Raw genomic sequence first — 13,948 nt, 5'->3', positions numbered from 1 at the left:
ACTTGATTTTCACCATCAACCTTGTTAAAAATAACATAAAATCTCCACAAGCCCCACTGTTCTGAAAGCTTTGACCAAACACCTCTCCAGACTGCTGAAACTTTAAAAGGCTTTCCAACTTCCGAATGTAAACACAACACAGGGCTGCTTGGAGATGATAATCACACATAATTGAATAGTTAGCTTCACATAAAGAGGCCAGAATGCAAGCAGCCTTAGTCTGCCTTTTTAATTCAGCTCCATAAGATTATGTATGATTTCTGCGTTTTTGGCTAGATTTAAGAAGGAATCTAGTATAATTAAAGGGTGTTTCCTTACGGAATTCTTTTTACAGCATTTTACAGCATTACAGCATTTACACTATTTATAAAAGTGAACTACAAGGCTTGGGATAAGTGTCAGGACTTGACATCTCAGGCCTGATTTATTCTATCTTTTCCTACCCCCACTTTTTGCAAGCAGAACTTCAAAACAGAAAGCTAAGAGGAGAAATAGTCCTTCACAATACCTAGACAGGACCCAGCAGGTGAAAATGAAACAGTACAGTTTGGTGGCACTTCTGTTTAGGATCCATAGAAGTATAGGATAAAATTTAGGGAAACATAACATGAACAATAAAAACAAATCTAGCACCCATGTAAGGACCTGGAAGTCTCTGGGCACACATGTGCTACAAAAGAATACACTCTCCCTCTCACCTTCCTACACGAAAGATTTTGCTCCTTACTACTCATAAGGAGCTCTGTGAGGACTGGTGAAATATTTTCACTTCCTTTGTATTAATTTTACAGTTTCCAGTGGAAATGCAAAGAAGCTTGGTATATACTTTATGAGAGAATTATCACCTGCTATACACAAAGGACCTGCCTGGAAAACTGCACCATATGATAATTAAAAAAAATCCAATGCCATAATTAGTAACTTGTTGAATTATGAATGATGTATTCTTTCAAGATCTTCCAAAATGGGTAAAGATTATTTCAATATGCAGTAAAATCTAGCCAAGGCCTGATTAAAGGGCGGGCATGCTTTATGTGGGGCAGGAAATAAAAGTTCTGAATGCTCATAGGTAGAAAAATACCTTTGAATGGTAGGAAAGTAGTAGCATCCAGTGTTAAGGAACAAGGGACTGTGAAGTACAGTATAGTCCCTTGCAAAAAAGCTAAGGGCAGTAATTTTGCACATGCCAGAATGCAACACTACTTGAGTGGGCGGTTCTGATGAAACCGGGTAGAGCAATGTGTGAAAAGTATGTGTCATGGTCTACAGAAGGAGAAAGACAAAGCCAAATGTTTTTCCCGTGTTGCAATATAATGTATTTAAATATACAGCACATCAACAGCTATCACTGCATGTCTACCCTTGGTCCCACCTTTTCAGTACATTTCTCTACTCTTCAACAGGTAGAAAAACATTTGCTCATCTTGTACCCTTTATGTTGCATGCATCTGTTACACACACATTTCTCTACCTCTTCTCCAAGGATGTTTATAATAGGTGAACTTCTATAAAATTAATCATAGTGTCCCCCCCACCCCCGCTTTTTTTGGCCTCTTTAGAGTTTTGTATATTCCTCTGCAATTTCAGTTAACTCTTGCTATGGGCTGAGTAGTTATCACAACAGAGCTGCCATATTCTGTTTCCTATTGGTGAGATTGCTGGGATGGATGGTTTTGAGGAACATGATACAAAAGAAACTCACTTGAGGAAACACTTGTTACAAAGTCCACAATGTCAAATGAAAGGCAGCATGTGGAAATAAAGGAAAGAAGGGGAAGGGATTAATGAGGTACAAAGATCATGAGCAATAAGCTACTAAATGTACATTAAAAAGCAAAACCAAAAAAACAATTATCACCATTTCTGTGCTGTGGTCTGTAGGTCCAGTTCTCATCCTCTTCTACCTGCTGCCCACATATAGATGTGAGTTCACCATCACTACGAAATAACCTTTTTGTCTGCTTGGATAGGGCAGAAAAGTTGATCCAGCTCACAGCACGTGAAAGCGGTCCTGGATTAGGCTTAATCCTCAGTGATGTTGATGCACTCTCCTTTTTCATTTTTTCCAAAAATCCACAAAAACATGCGACTATTAAGAATGCATCAGCTTTCTCCTTTCCCTTTTTCTATATCCTAAATGCTTCTTTACACATAATGAAAACACTTGCTCTGTTTAAACCTGTGCACAGTATGGAACCAAGTGGCTGTGCCTGCACAATTCTCCGGAGGCTGCTTTGCCTACAGTACTTTGCTAGCTGCCAAGCAAAACACAGTGAAAACAAGGAAGGGAAAAAAAAGAACAGCACAGTGAAAACAATCTTCAAAAAAGCAGATTTGAATTGTGCAGAAGTACAGTACCAAGGTACACAGTTTTCCGCCTTTTCCAGCGTTCATCCAAAGTCCATCTCTACTTCAGTAACATTATCCAACAAGATGATTGAAATCCAGTCTTCTTTTCAATCGTGTGGGTGTACATATATAGCAGCTTCCTCAGCCAGGAAGACATACATGTTGCTAACAAGTTGTTGCCAAACCAGGAAATAAATTAGAACAGCTTTCTGTTTTCTTTGTAGAAACAGCACCATTTCTCCGCTTCCTAAGATCATCCATTCTGCTTGCCCCTTTAATGAAAAGCGTAGGGAAAGATCTCCTGAAGGATTCTCTTTAACAATAAAAGAGACTGCCTGGCTATAGCTATCAGTTAGGATTAGGGTGAAATATGATAGGCTCTCTCTCCTAAAGGCATGGCTATAGAAACAGCAAACTCCTCCTCTCCATGACAGAGAGCTAATAGTAATGCAAACTTCTGAGCAGGGAGCACAGAAGTAGGATAACTCAAGGGCACCTTAGTTGACTTATACAAGAAGCAATTAAAATTGCAATAACAACGGCGGATCTTTCTCTGTTTACTGGGCATACAATACACACATGGAAACACATGTAATGCTTGTTGATAAGTCTGTAAAATCAGTGTCAGTTATCAACCAATCCCAGTGGTGAGAACCAATTGTAAGCAAACAGGAGATTTTAGATATACTGCAAATGTTTCTTTTCCACTTAATATTCACATCGAATATTAACATAGCTACCAGCAATTGTTGTTAGATTATGCTATGTTTTAATAACTTTCATTTTTCATTACAGAAACATGCAATTAGGATCACTGCATATTCTTAATTAGATTAAGTTTTGACTAATAAAGCAAATGAATTACTGAAAGCAATATATTAGTGTTTGGTGCTCAGTTTTCCTGAAACATCTGGAAGAATCAGGCAGGAAGATGGTGGGAACAGAATGTAACAAAACTCCTAAAGTACTAGATTCAAAACGTTTCCACTGCCCAGCTTTTGAGAATCTGATCACATGGTAATACTGGCATGTTAAAGACATTTGTTGACAGAAGAACTGTGGTCCAGAAGGAAAGCTTGTTGGATACACACCCACCATCACAATAGGTGGTATACAGTGTTTCTAGGTCAATGCATTGTGGCCTAAATTCAAGGTGTTGGTGATGACCTATAAAGCCCTAAACGGCTTGGGTCCTGGTTACCTGAAGGAGCGCTTACGTCCATATATGCCCAGCCGCCCCTTGAGATCAGCGGGAGAGGCCCTCCTCCAGGAGCCCTCAGTGAAGGAAATTAGGAGGGTGGCTACTCGGAGGAGGGCTTTCTCAGCGGTGGCGCCTAAGTTATGGAATGCGCTCCCCAGAGAGGTCCGCCTGGCGCCGTCGTTATTTGTTTTTCGGCGCCAGGCGAAGACCTTTTTATTTAAGCAGCATTTTAAATGTTAATATTATTGAATTTTATTCGGCCAGGGCGGCTTATTTTATTTTACTGTATATATTTTAATTGTTATTGTTTTAATGTATTTTGTATTTTACTTGATGTTGTAAGCCGCCCCGAGGCCTTGGCAAGGGGCGGCATAGAAATGGTTTAATAAATAAATAAATAAATAAATCAAACATACTATTAGTATAATAGATTGCTGCTCTAATGAAGCTCATCTGCTGCCTTTTACTGCATCCGCTACTAGCAGACCTTTCTATAAACTAAAGATGTTCAAGCAATTGCACAAACAGTTGCACAAACAGTTGCACAAACAGAGCCTGGGCACTCTCCTCTTGCACATAGTTCAGAACTTGGTTTCAGTCACCTCAGTGTCATTTGTACTAAGGGAATACAACCCATGATATGCCTTGGAAATCCACAACTCTGATTTAGTCTCCATAGTTCATGTGATCTACAAATACACAGTTGTGCTAGACAGCCTCTAAAACTGCAGATATTGCCAAATGCTTTTGAGACTTTTGCCAAATCAGGACACAAAGCAGTTAAAATAAATTGCTTTTCTGACAATAAAGTGTCACCGGTTATGGTTTAATGGCTGCCTCATGAGACAACCACTACTTCAGCAGGCATGTGCCTAGTTCCTCAGAAAATTAGCTAAACAGCACAATAACTATTTAAATAACTCTTTCACCCCTGAAAACTTATGATTCTGTGACTCATAATGAAAATATAAGGTTCAACCATCTGCCTGGGAAGCAAACAGCTAAGTACTGTATCAGATTACCTATGAATCAGCAAGGCACACCAAAGTGACCTTTGGTTCCTTGAACAATGGATTGGCCAACTGTCTTCAGTAAATAATTTAAGAGGCTGTATTTATATTGAATCCCTTTTGAAATAAAACATGTACACTCACATTCATCCATTCGCTCACATTCTCCGTCTTTCCCCTCGCCCTCCCACTTTCTCTTTCCTCACCCACCACAAACTCTCTCCAAGTTCTAGAAGCGAAGTATGTGGCGCATATATCTATTTAATTGCGTCTACACATCAGAACAGTACAAGTAATAAAACTAAACTGACTATTGTGATTAATAGATAAATGTTCTAATGAATCATAGGATAATAATCTCTAGCCGACTAGAGTTTATGTGACAAGAAATCTAGAGGAATTAGGGAAACCAAAATCTCAAACCTTGCCATTTAATTTCAGATAACTTGTACTGTGCCAGAAATCAGAATTTCAGTAAAATACTTTCCAGTAATGCTATTTAATGGATACATTTAATGGAAAGGAAGCTAAAGGGGAGAGAGGGAGGCCTCCAAAGCAGGCCCTCCTGTCCTGCTCATCCGGATAGGGAAATCTCTATGGCATCTCCTTGTTACAAAGCAGAGGCACTGGTGAGTTTGCATTTTTAGAGATATTTGCATTTTTCTACTTTCACGGGGGTCCTGGGCCCCTAACCCTTGCAAATGTGGAGCGCCAACAGTATGTGGTCTGATATATGTACAAATTTGACTTAAAGACAAATTTCTGTTTTCGCAGGAATGGAACTTGTTTGTAACCCAGGGGCTGCCTGTATCAGAAAATAACATGATACACAGAAAATGCATTTTATAGTCCCCTGTGCCTATTCATGCCACCCTTAAAAAGCAAGAGGAATGTGTGTGTGTATTACCTCATACACACACATCCTTCACACTCTTATTCCATCATGGCTACAGGAGTCAGAAACAGAGTACCTAAGTGGAATAGGGGATTGGATCTAGAGTTGTACGGATTAAAAATGCTCAAAGTGGACACACTTGCAGGTGATTTGACCCTTTCCTCAGCTACCTACACAGTCCAAACTTTGCACCAGAGGGTTGAGGGAGCTTCCAGAACAAGATGGGATGCTTTTCTCCTGGCTGGAAACTAGAAGCTCCAAGAAGAAAAGGAATTTGGCAAAAGTCACCTTTCTCATTCTGAATTCAGGAGAGTCCAGCCTGCACTGGATCCAAACAAAAGCAGCCCTTCTATTCTTAGAACAACTGGACTGAACCCAATTTTTGAAACACTTTAAGATCAAACTGGTTGAAATTGCACTTAATGTCTCTTTTTAAAGAATAAAACAGCCTTATAATGGAATTTAGTAAATCAACCATCTTAAATTATTAACTGCTGTAAACCATTCAAAAAAATTTGGTTATTAGGAGATACAGAAGTTAAATGAATGAATAAAACTTCTACATCTACAATCTCAGACAGAAGCTGTGGCCAGAAAAATAGAACTAAAGCCCACTTTGTCTTGTAAAGGACAGTAACAGTGAAAAAATACCAGCCTTTTGAAGTAAATCTTTATAAATGCGATTTCATTGGTCATATATTTGATTTATTATTATGGGACTGTTACTGAACCCAGAGTCTGACAAATTATCAGACATGCAGGATTTTCTGAAAGGTGAAATTCTCTGCCTTACCAGGATCTCCAATGACCCACTCAGCATGATCTTATACTTCTGTTTGAAGCAGGATACAATGCATGTATTTCTCAATTTCTGAATATCTATTATTTCTGTAACATGCAAGAATAACATTTTTTTTTATCTTTCCTTATTTTATTTAATTTCTATACCACTCCTTAGCCAAAAAAGGCTCACTAGTTGGTTCACAAGGTTAAACTATGCAATAATCACAAAGTGCAATACCTGCAACAACAAAATAGCATGAGAAAACCCATAACAACCACACTCACATTCTTCTAGAAGTACAGCAGCAGTAAAATATATACATACAACACAGTACAGTATAAACAATAAAGATAAATTTAACTATTAATATGCGAGGTGAATAAAAAGGATTTTACCTAGCACCAGAAATAATGAAGAGTAGGCGCCAGGCGTACCTCTTTGAGGAACTGGCTCCATAATCAGGGTGCTTCAACCAAAGAGTCTCTCCCTAGTAGCCGCTCTCTTTGTTTCTTTAGAAAGGGCTCTTGGAGAAGGAGTTCAGAATCCAGGCAGACACATATGGGAAGAGGCATTCCTTCAGATAACCTTTCTTCCTTCAGTGTTTTCACTGCTGTGATGCCAAATGCTAGTATTCTTGTGTTCTGGAATGATGACTTAGCTCATAGTAACAAGGAGAACTAGATGACTAACAAATCTTATGTAAACACTTATAACTTCAGCATGTAACCATACATCTGCATTTTTATTTGTTGGCTTATTAATTTGCACAGAAGCTGAATCCATACTGGAACTGTAGCATGCTGGAGAGGAGTTTAGTTCTTTCCCATGCATTATCCTGATAAAAATCACTTCACTATGTGCCATTTAGGGCTCAAAAACCACTGGTTGAAAACCAAAGGTTCTATTTAATACCAGTCATACAGCATCAATTAAATAAGTCGCCATGGTTGGAAGCTAAGTAGTGCATCCCTAGGAGGCAGCTGATAATCAGGATGGAAAAGTGAACACTCAGTACGCTCTGCTGCATAAGGTTTATGGGGGGGGGGCGGGGGAGAAAGGAAAAAGTAGTTTCCTATTTAGCTTTGCTGCAGGGGTTACCTATCCAGTTATTCAGAACCTCCTGCTAAAACAGATTAAGTACTTAGAATCAAAGCACACATGCTCTTTCTTTCTTTCATTCATTCACAAAAAGCAGCCATGGGAAGATTGCTGTAGCTTGGAACTGGGGGGGAGAGGGATTTTACCTTTTACTTCCTCCCAAACATTTCCCCCTAAGATGGTATTTGCTTCTGAAGGTCCCATTTGCTGCATCAAAGCAACTTTGGAGGGCAAATAGCAGTAGTATCAGGGAGCAATTTTCAGCAGGAAAACTGCACAGTGGAAAAGGGTTACACTGGGGGTGGGGCAACTTGTGCCACTGCTGCCCCCAAAATTATAAAAGCTTTCTTAAAAAACCACATGGCATCTGCAGTGGTCATTTTGACCCTTTTTCAATCATTCAGTGTATATAGCCACTACCAATTGCTTTGAGGATAAAAGTTAACTTGCAACAAGGCAATGTTAACCTTTATTTATTTACTACATTATGTAACTGGTATGGATACCTTTTTTGTAGTTACCTTTTTTGAAACGAGAAGAAGGTACAGCCAGTGAGGGAGAGGGTTGAGGGCCAGACTGGCACCCAAACCTCCAAAGTTGCCCAGTCCTTGGTAACCCCCTTCTCCGTGTGATCTTACCATAGAACATCTTCTTCCTGGATCACAGCTGCTATATGAGAAAACCAGTGTAAGCATGTCCTTTGCATACTTGGCAAGTTCACACAACACAGCAACCCATCCTGTGTATAAGCTATGCAGTGTGAGTTGCTCATGGAATAGCCACTGTACCAACAAACAATTGAGCTAACAGTGGCTTGATCTTCACCTCATTCCTCCAACTGGTATCCCAGGAAGCTCTGTGGTAAAATTTCTCTTGTCTCTTATTCTGGTTCCAATTGAAAAGCTCCTCATTTTGGGCCCTTAATTTTTTTCCCAGAGCCTCAAAAAGCACAGTTAGGAAGTGGCAGCCCCTTCATTGATATTCATGCAGCACTTTGGAACAACTGTCACCAGGCCACCACCTTTGATAAAATGAGCGCATGCTACACCTTAGATGGCAGAATAGGACAGATCAAAGCACCCACCTCAATATAGTTAGACTCAATCCTTCCTATTCAGCAACCTTCCACAATTTTTCTGACAGTTGTCAGGGAACCACAGTAATAGCTCTGAAAAAGAGCCATGAAAAAGAGATAGCCTTAAAATCTCCCCTTTCTGAAATACCTGGACATTCAGAATAATGTTCAAAAGTCAGAGGGCACTAAGAAGTGCCAGTTCAAGTATAGAAAATGAGAGGATTTCATTGCTAAGGGAAAGGTATCAAGGCCATGTCCTTTTGGTTCACCTACTGTTGCCTTTTCTCCACTGGTGGTGCTTTCCAGTTGACAGCTACACAACTGACAATTTATAGTTTACTTGCAACTGACAAAGGCATTGAGACCATATATGTCTGAAAGCCGCAGAAGTACACTTGCACAACTGCATAAGACTGGAAAAAAAACTAAATGAAAAAAAAAAATCTTTTCTGGGCCACACCAGCAGAAGTCATTCCAAAGTTCCACTCTGGTATCAATGAAGGGACTGTCACTGGCAGAAGCACGCACAAGATTGCAAAGAACAGAAATGGGCAAAGCTCCTGCTTTTGCACCGTAAATCACTAGCTCATCCCCACAACCCATTATGGGACTGCTTTGCCAGATTTAGACAGCAAGTAACCCATCATGGGTAAACTACCCCTAGAATATTAGGGAGACTTGTCACCACAAAACAAGCTAGTTAGCCATGATGGGTTGCCAATCCAGTCAATGTGTAGTCTACAAGAAGCTACAAAAAGTGAAAAAATAGGGAAGAGGAAATCCACTGCTAATGCAAAAGGAAGCTAGAAGTTCCAGGAACATACAGAAAGAAGCAGAAACATTTGTTTCTTAAACTGGGCAGGTCAGTGTATCTTGAAAAAGGAAGCTCTGCTGACTTGTACCAATCTGGAAACAGTGCTTTCATTTATTCCAGGGTTGCTTTTTTGAACTACTATTTGTGTGGCATGTGTGGTGGGTTCCTCTTGACTGCCCTTTTCTATTATTCATCAACAAATACACTCGTCATATTTGCTATTTATTTTCATTTATTATATTTATATTCCACCATTTTTCTTTTCAATGAATCCAAGGAGCCTTACATAATTGTCCTCCTCCTCTCAAGTTTATCCTAACAACAACAACCCTGTGAGGTAGGTTGGACTGAGAGTCTGTCACTGGCCCAGCATCACCCAGTGAGCTCTACGATGAATGGGGACTAGAACCCAGATCTCCTGAGTCCCAGTCCCCTGCTCTGAATCACTACAGCACATTGGCTTTGTTATGGTAAACATGGCCTTCCCCTCACAAGGGGAAAAGCCTTGCTTCCAACTTTGAAGCTGCAGAGGTAGATGAAAAGATTCTAGGAACTTTGGCTGCAGTTCTTGCTTTCTATTCAACTATAAGGTTGAAAAGAAAGCAAGGAACGGGAAGTGTACTGCCTAGCTATTTTTTCATCAGCAGTGAGAGGCAGAAAGGGAGAGTTCATGTAGTTACTGTTTAATGATAGACCTCTGAGCCTATTGCCAATAAGCATGTGAAACCATTAAAAAGAAAAGCAGGGAGGGAAATAATCCTTTGGTTGTTACTCAGCATTACTGAGCTTTGCCTGAAGTTGGAACGTTCCCTTCCTGTCTCTCCTGCACAAAAGGGATTCCTTTGCAGAACGTTTCCATTAGCCAGCTAGCAGGAAGAGAAGCTGGCAACAACAATTTTGGTCTTTGTTAACAATGCCAGCCAACAACTGTGAGCATTTCTAGTTAATGTATTTTTACTAAAATACATAATTTAATGAGACATTATACTTCATGCTTGCGGCCTTCCTTTACAGACATGGTACAATTTCCACACATTTCAGCTTACTTTAGGGTTAACAGTTTCTGTTTAGTGAACAGAACAGGCTCTGCATCTGGTTGGTCTGTGTTTTGGAGCTGTTCTCATGCTAATTTAATCCTTGCAGTCTTCAAGAGTTTCATCTTTGATGATTCAGCGTGGCAGCTGGTGATTTTTTTTTTCAAAGATTTGCAATCATTGCTTCTTCAGTTTTTAAAAATATCAAGAATATCTTTTCAATAGTAGTCCACTTCCTTAGCCATTTCTTTCCAGGATTTACTGTTGACCTTCCAAGGCAAAAATACCCAGACTTTGACACACTACCAGTAAATATAGAATGACTGTTCAAAGTGGGCATTACTTGTATTTGCTCAGACAGTGATTATGAGAAAACTGCTCAGACTTCAAGATACTTAGACACATAGGTAATCCTGCTTGTATCTCTGTTGCAAAATCTTACGCTCACATTGAGTAAAAGGTAACTTGATCTACCTGTTACTAAGTGGGCTTGAGAACATCTCTCTCAAGCTCTACTTACAATCTGTAAAATGGCAATAAATAGCAATTTACTTCATAATTATTGTGAGGATGAGCCCTTATTCACAGTGCTATTTGTTACTATTTTCTACTGCTGGAAATAAGATGCAATTGCACACAGGAAAGAGGAAGAAGGAACAGAGGCTTCTTTTTTTCTACCATCATCTTATGAAGGGAAATTAAGTGTACACAGAGCAGACCTAACTTTTGATCTCCTAATGAGGAGAAGAATAACCAGAGTACCATCCTTGCTAAATCTGCATTTAAGCAGGCACTCTAAATATCTAAAAACTTTAGTAAAGACAGAGATTCCAATTTAGTTTTCTAAATTACAGTATTTGGCACTGCAAGCACAGAATAAGGCCACGAGATGGCAGTGTGAAACAAGTAATGCTTCTTTACTACTACAACTTAGGGAGGTGTGGGGAATGTGACAGGACTGTGCAGAAATCTTGCCTATTTCCACCATTTGGCGCACACTCTGGTTTGCTACTCCTGTACTGGCACCAAACAGAAGGCTTCTGTCTCTAGGATGGACTGCAATTTGCTTGACCACTAATAAAATACAGAGTCCCAAATCATGTGGTCCTAGTGTGATTTATGTAGAATGAGATTATTTGCACAAATTACAATTACAATTTGTGCAAATAATGATTTTATGCAAATTGGACAATTTTCTACAAATCATGCTAGAACCATGAGATATCTGAGTACATTTTTGTGTAAATTTCAATAGCAGTTAAAAAGAATTATAAATGTGTGCAAATAACAGACCATCATAGATTAAATAATTCTGCAAAACAACAAAAAACCAGCAATCCTCAGCTCTGCCCACTTCAGATTAGTGCCAGCACTCAGGGTGTTCTCACAGACTGCATGTTCTTTCTGCCTCATCACAGCTGGTTTCAGGCCCATAAACATGCACAGAGGCCCAGATTTTCTTAACCCTATCCGGAGGCATAAATGTAATCCTAAAATGCAAACATATTCCTTACATGTTCAGAAAAAAAAATCCAAAAGCCAGAAGTCAAGGTGTTATTTTTATTTAAATAACTTTTTATTGTGACTGTCAAAATTAAAACAAAAAGTAAAAAAGTAAAAAATACAGAATTGAATATTGTCAGCATAAAATGAATGTAAATTATAAACAGTTGTGCATAGATTCATGAATATTAAGATTTTGTCAGATGGCACATGCCCGGGGTTCCAAACACAAATGTAATATCAATGAAGAAATGGACATTCCTGCCTGGTACCTGTTTCAAGCAAGAAAAGTTGGGCAAAGAAACACTGGTCTTGACTCTCACTCTTGGGACTGTAACTAACATTTTAACTCATTTCTGAAATTCTGCAGGAATAAATTTATAAACATAGCCAAAATAAATTTCCAATTCATTTTGCCCAAGGTCTTCTCCACATGCAAAGAACTAATGACAGCTGCATCTGATCTATCTGTATTTCATGTTAACTGATCAACAGTTAATCTGAGATTATCGCCCCAGTTAGTTTTCAATGAACCTCACCTGATCCAGTTGCAATATTCTCTTTCTCCGAAAGCGGGACTATTCCAGATCCTTGAACATGCACAGGAACAGTAACTCTAAGCTGAACCTGAAGTTTAACCCATTCTAACATCCAGGTATATCACCTTTGCATTCAGACAACATAAAATTTATTTCTATACTGCCCATAGCTGAAGCTTTCTGGGTGGTCTACCAACAAAGTATTTTTTTAAGGCAGCAGTCTCAGTGCTCCGGTTGACTATTCACTCTTTCTGCTCAATTGTAATTAATCCCAGTCCTCTCCACGTGCACAAGGACCCAGTACATTCTGACACCACGCTCAGTGCGAATACTGTTTTTCTTGACAGTTTATTTGTCAAATCTAGGCTATTCCCAGGCTCACTGGACATGTACAGAGAATGAGGCTTCTCTTACCCTAATGCTAAACTGGCACATAGCTCCAATACTAACACTGAGATATATTCCTTGTATAGTCAGAAAACACACAAAAATGGAGTACTCAGTATGTTCTTTTCCAGATCTCCTTTGTTTGCCCAATCTAGACAATGTATAGGTCCCTGGATATTCAGAGGGATCTACGTTTACTGAACCATAAATGTAACTCTAACCCCACCATGCAGGTTTACTACTGACTCATTCAAAAATAATTCCAAAAGCCAGAAGTCAGGGTGTTCTTATTGACCATTCACTCTTTCTGCCCAGTCAGGACAAGTTTCAGTCCCCCATTCATACACAAAACCTCCCATTTTCCTGATCCTAAGTAGAGATTCAACCAAACCCTAACATTGCAAGTATAATCCTATACATTACCGCAACATATAGAAAGGCAGGTTGAAGGGTATTTTTGTTGACTGTTCATTTTGTTTGCCCTATCTAAACAATTTTCAGGTCCATGGACATGAATAGGACTGTGGTTCTCCTAACCTTTAACCTGAAGTATAACTCTAACAGGTATCCATACTCTTCAGAAAGTATTACAAAGGGCTTAAGTCAGGGTATTGTTAGGCAAGGCTATTTCCAGGCCTGGCTGAGACAAAACAGGACTTCAGCAACAAGTAATAACCCATATCATTCACATTTTTAGATCAAGCATGGGACACCTCTTCCATCTAGAGGGTCAAATTCAGTTTCAGAGAAATTTGCAGGGATGGCATAAACTAATGCAAGGGTGTGAGGCCAATGGCAGAAAGTGTGTACTGCCAATAAACAGTAATCATATGGCTACTAGATGCTGTCTAGACAGCCACCCAGTAGGTGGCAGACCAAAGTCCAACTTCAGAAAGTATTTCAGTCTTGCAGCTGGGACTCCAAACTTGGAGTGCCTTCCCACTGCTCTTAAAGCAGGCACATTTCTTTTTGTAACAACTGTGCAATTTCAACACCAGTAACTTGGGAGGGGAGCATTCCAGAAGGTGGGGGTGGGTAGGATGAGGCACTGGCAATATATGAGGAATCCCGGCAATACCTGTGCCTCTCCTCTTTGTGAACAAGGCCAAAATTCTTATTTTGTAGGGCAGCTCGACTCATACTCAACAGGATGCTCATAATCCTTCAAATGTGGAGGATTAAAGGCAGCCACATTGGATGACATCCTAAGGCTCTTACGGCCATTAAGTAAGATTGCTTTACAAGTGAAGATGACCTCT

At 39.6% G+C, this 13,948-nt stretch overlaps 1 protein-coding gene across 8 annotated transcripts in view; it reads right to left on the bottom strand.

Annotated features, from left to right (window-relative positions):
* The window catches only part of NHSL1 (NHS like 1), a 180,404-nt gene that overhangs the window by 123,836 nt on the left and 42,620 nt on the right, over positions 1 to 13,948 (bottom strand). For 3 of the 8 annotated variants that reach the window (XM_044423667.1, XM_044423685.1, XM_044423715.1), the window contains exon 1: positions 1,859 to 2,639. The exons of the other annotated variants lie outside the window; for them this stretch is intronic. In XM_044423667.1, coding sequence (XP_044279602.1) covers positions 1,859 to 2,060 — 202 coding nt within the window. In that variant the 5' untranslated portion in view covers positions 2,061 to 2,639. Of the gene's footprint in view, positions 1 to 1,858; positions 2,640 to 13,948 lie in introns of those variants that run through there. 8 annotated transcript variants of the gene reach the window in all.

Source organism: Varanus komodoensis, unplaced genomic scaffold (genome assembly GCF_004798865.1).
Source record: "Varanus komodoensis strain SLA01 unplaced genomic scaffold, ASM479886v1 scaffold1, whole genome shotgun sequence".
NCBI classification, from domain to species: Eukaryota; Metazoa; Chordata; class Lepidosauria; order Squamata; family Varanidae; genus Varanus; species Varanus komodoensis.
The sequence above is the reverse complement of the archived record's forward strand: the minus strand, read 5'-3'. Positions and strand labels throughout refer to the sequence as shown.